Source organism: Colobus angolensis, unplaced genomic scaffold (assembly GCF_000951035.1).
Source record: "Colobus angolensis palliatus isolate OR3802 unplaced genomic scaffold, Cang.pa_1.0 Scaffold531, whole genome shotgun sequence".
NCBI classification, from domain to species: domain Eukaryota; kingdom Metazoa; phylum Chordata; class Mammalia; order Primates; family Cercopithecidae; genus Colobus; species Colobus angolensis.
The window spans coordinates 759982-760466 of record NW_012118833.1 but is presented as its reverse complement, the minus strand read 5'-3'; the positions used below and the strand labels follow the sequence as shown (position 1 = coordinate 760466).

Below are 485 nucleotides of genomic sequence, written 5' to 3'. Positions count from 1 at the left end.
TGCACAAGCCTCAGTGCCTGCAGCCCGCGCCTCCTCGGCCCGCGGGCGCCTCCTCCCTCGGCTGCGGAGCCCCAAACCCCGGCCACCCTCGGTTCGACAACCCCAGACCCCCGCCAGCTGCCGCGAGTCTCCGCTGCTGGAATCTTGTTAGCGGCTGTCTTTTTGGGGGGTTCTGGTTTCCCGACATTTTTGTTTCCAGCCCAGGAGAGGATATCGTGATTTTCCCCCCTTGAGCCCAGGCTCTGCTCTCTGGGGGGGTGGGGGGCGCTCCGAGCCGGGGAGCCGTGCCAGCCGAGTCGTGCGGGCTGTGGCAGGGAAGGGGCCACCATGGGATGTACTCTGAGCGCAGAGGAGAGAGCCGCCCTCGAGCGGAGCAAGGCGATTGAGAAAAACCTCAAAGAGGATGGCATCAGCGCCGCCAAAGACGTGAAATTACTCCTGCTGGGTAAGGACCGCCGCTGCTACCCCCATCCCCCGACCCCGGC

General features: G+C 65.8%; 1 protein-coding gene across 2 annotated transcripts in view; it reads left to right on the top strand.

Annotated features, from left to right (window-relative positions):
• Positions 1-485, top strand: part of GNAO1 (guanine nucleotide binding protein (G protein), alpha activating activity polypeptide O) — a 166821-nt gene continuing 166336 nt past the window's right edge. For both annotated transcript variants that reach the window (XM_011961021.1, XM_011961020.1), the window contains exon 1: positions 1-445. In XM_011961021.1, coding sequence (XP_011816411.1) covers positions 328-445 — 118 coding nt within the window. In that variant the 5' untranslated portion in view covers positions 1-327. The remainder of the gene's footprint in view (positions 446-485) is intronic.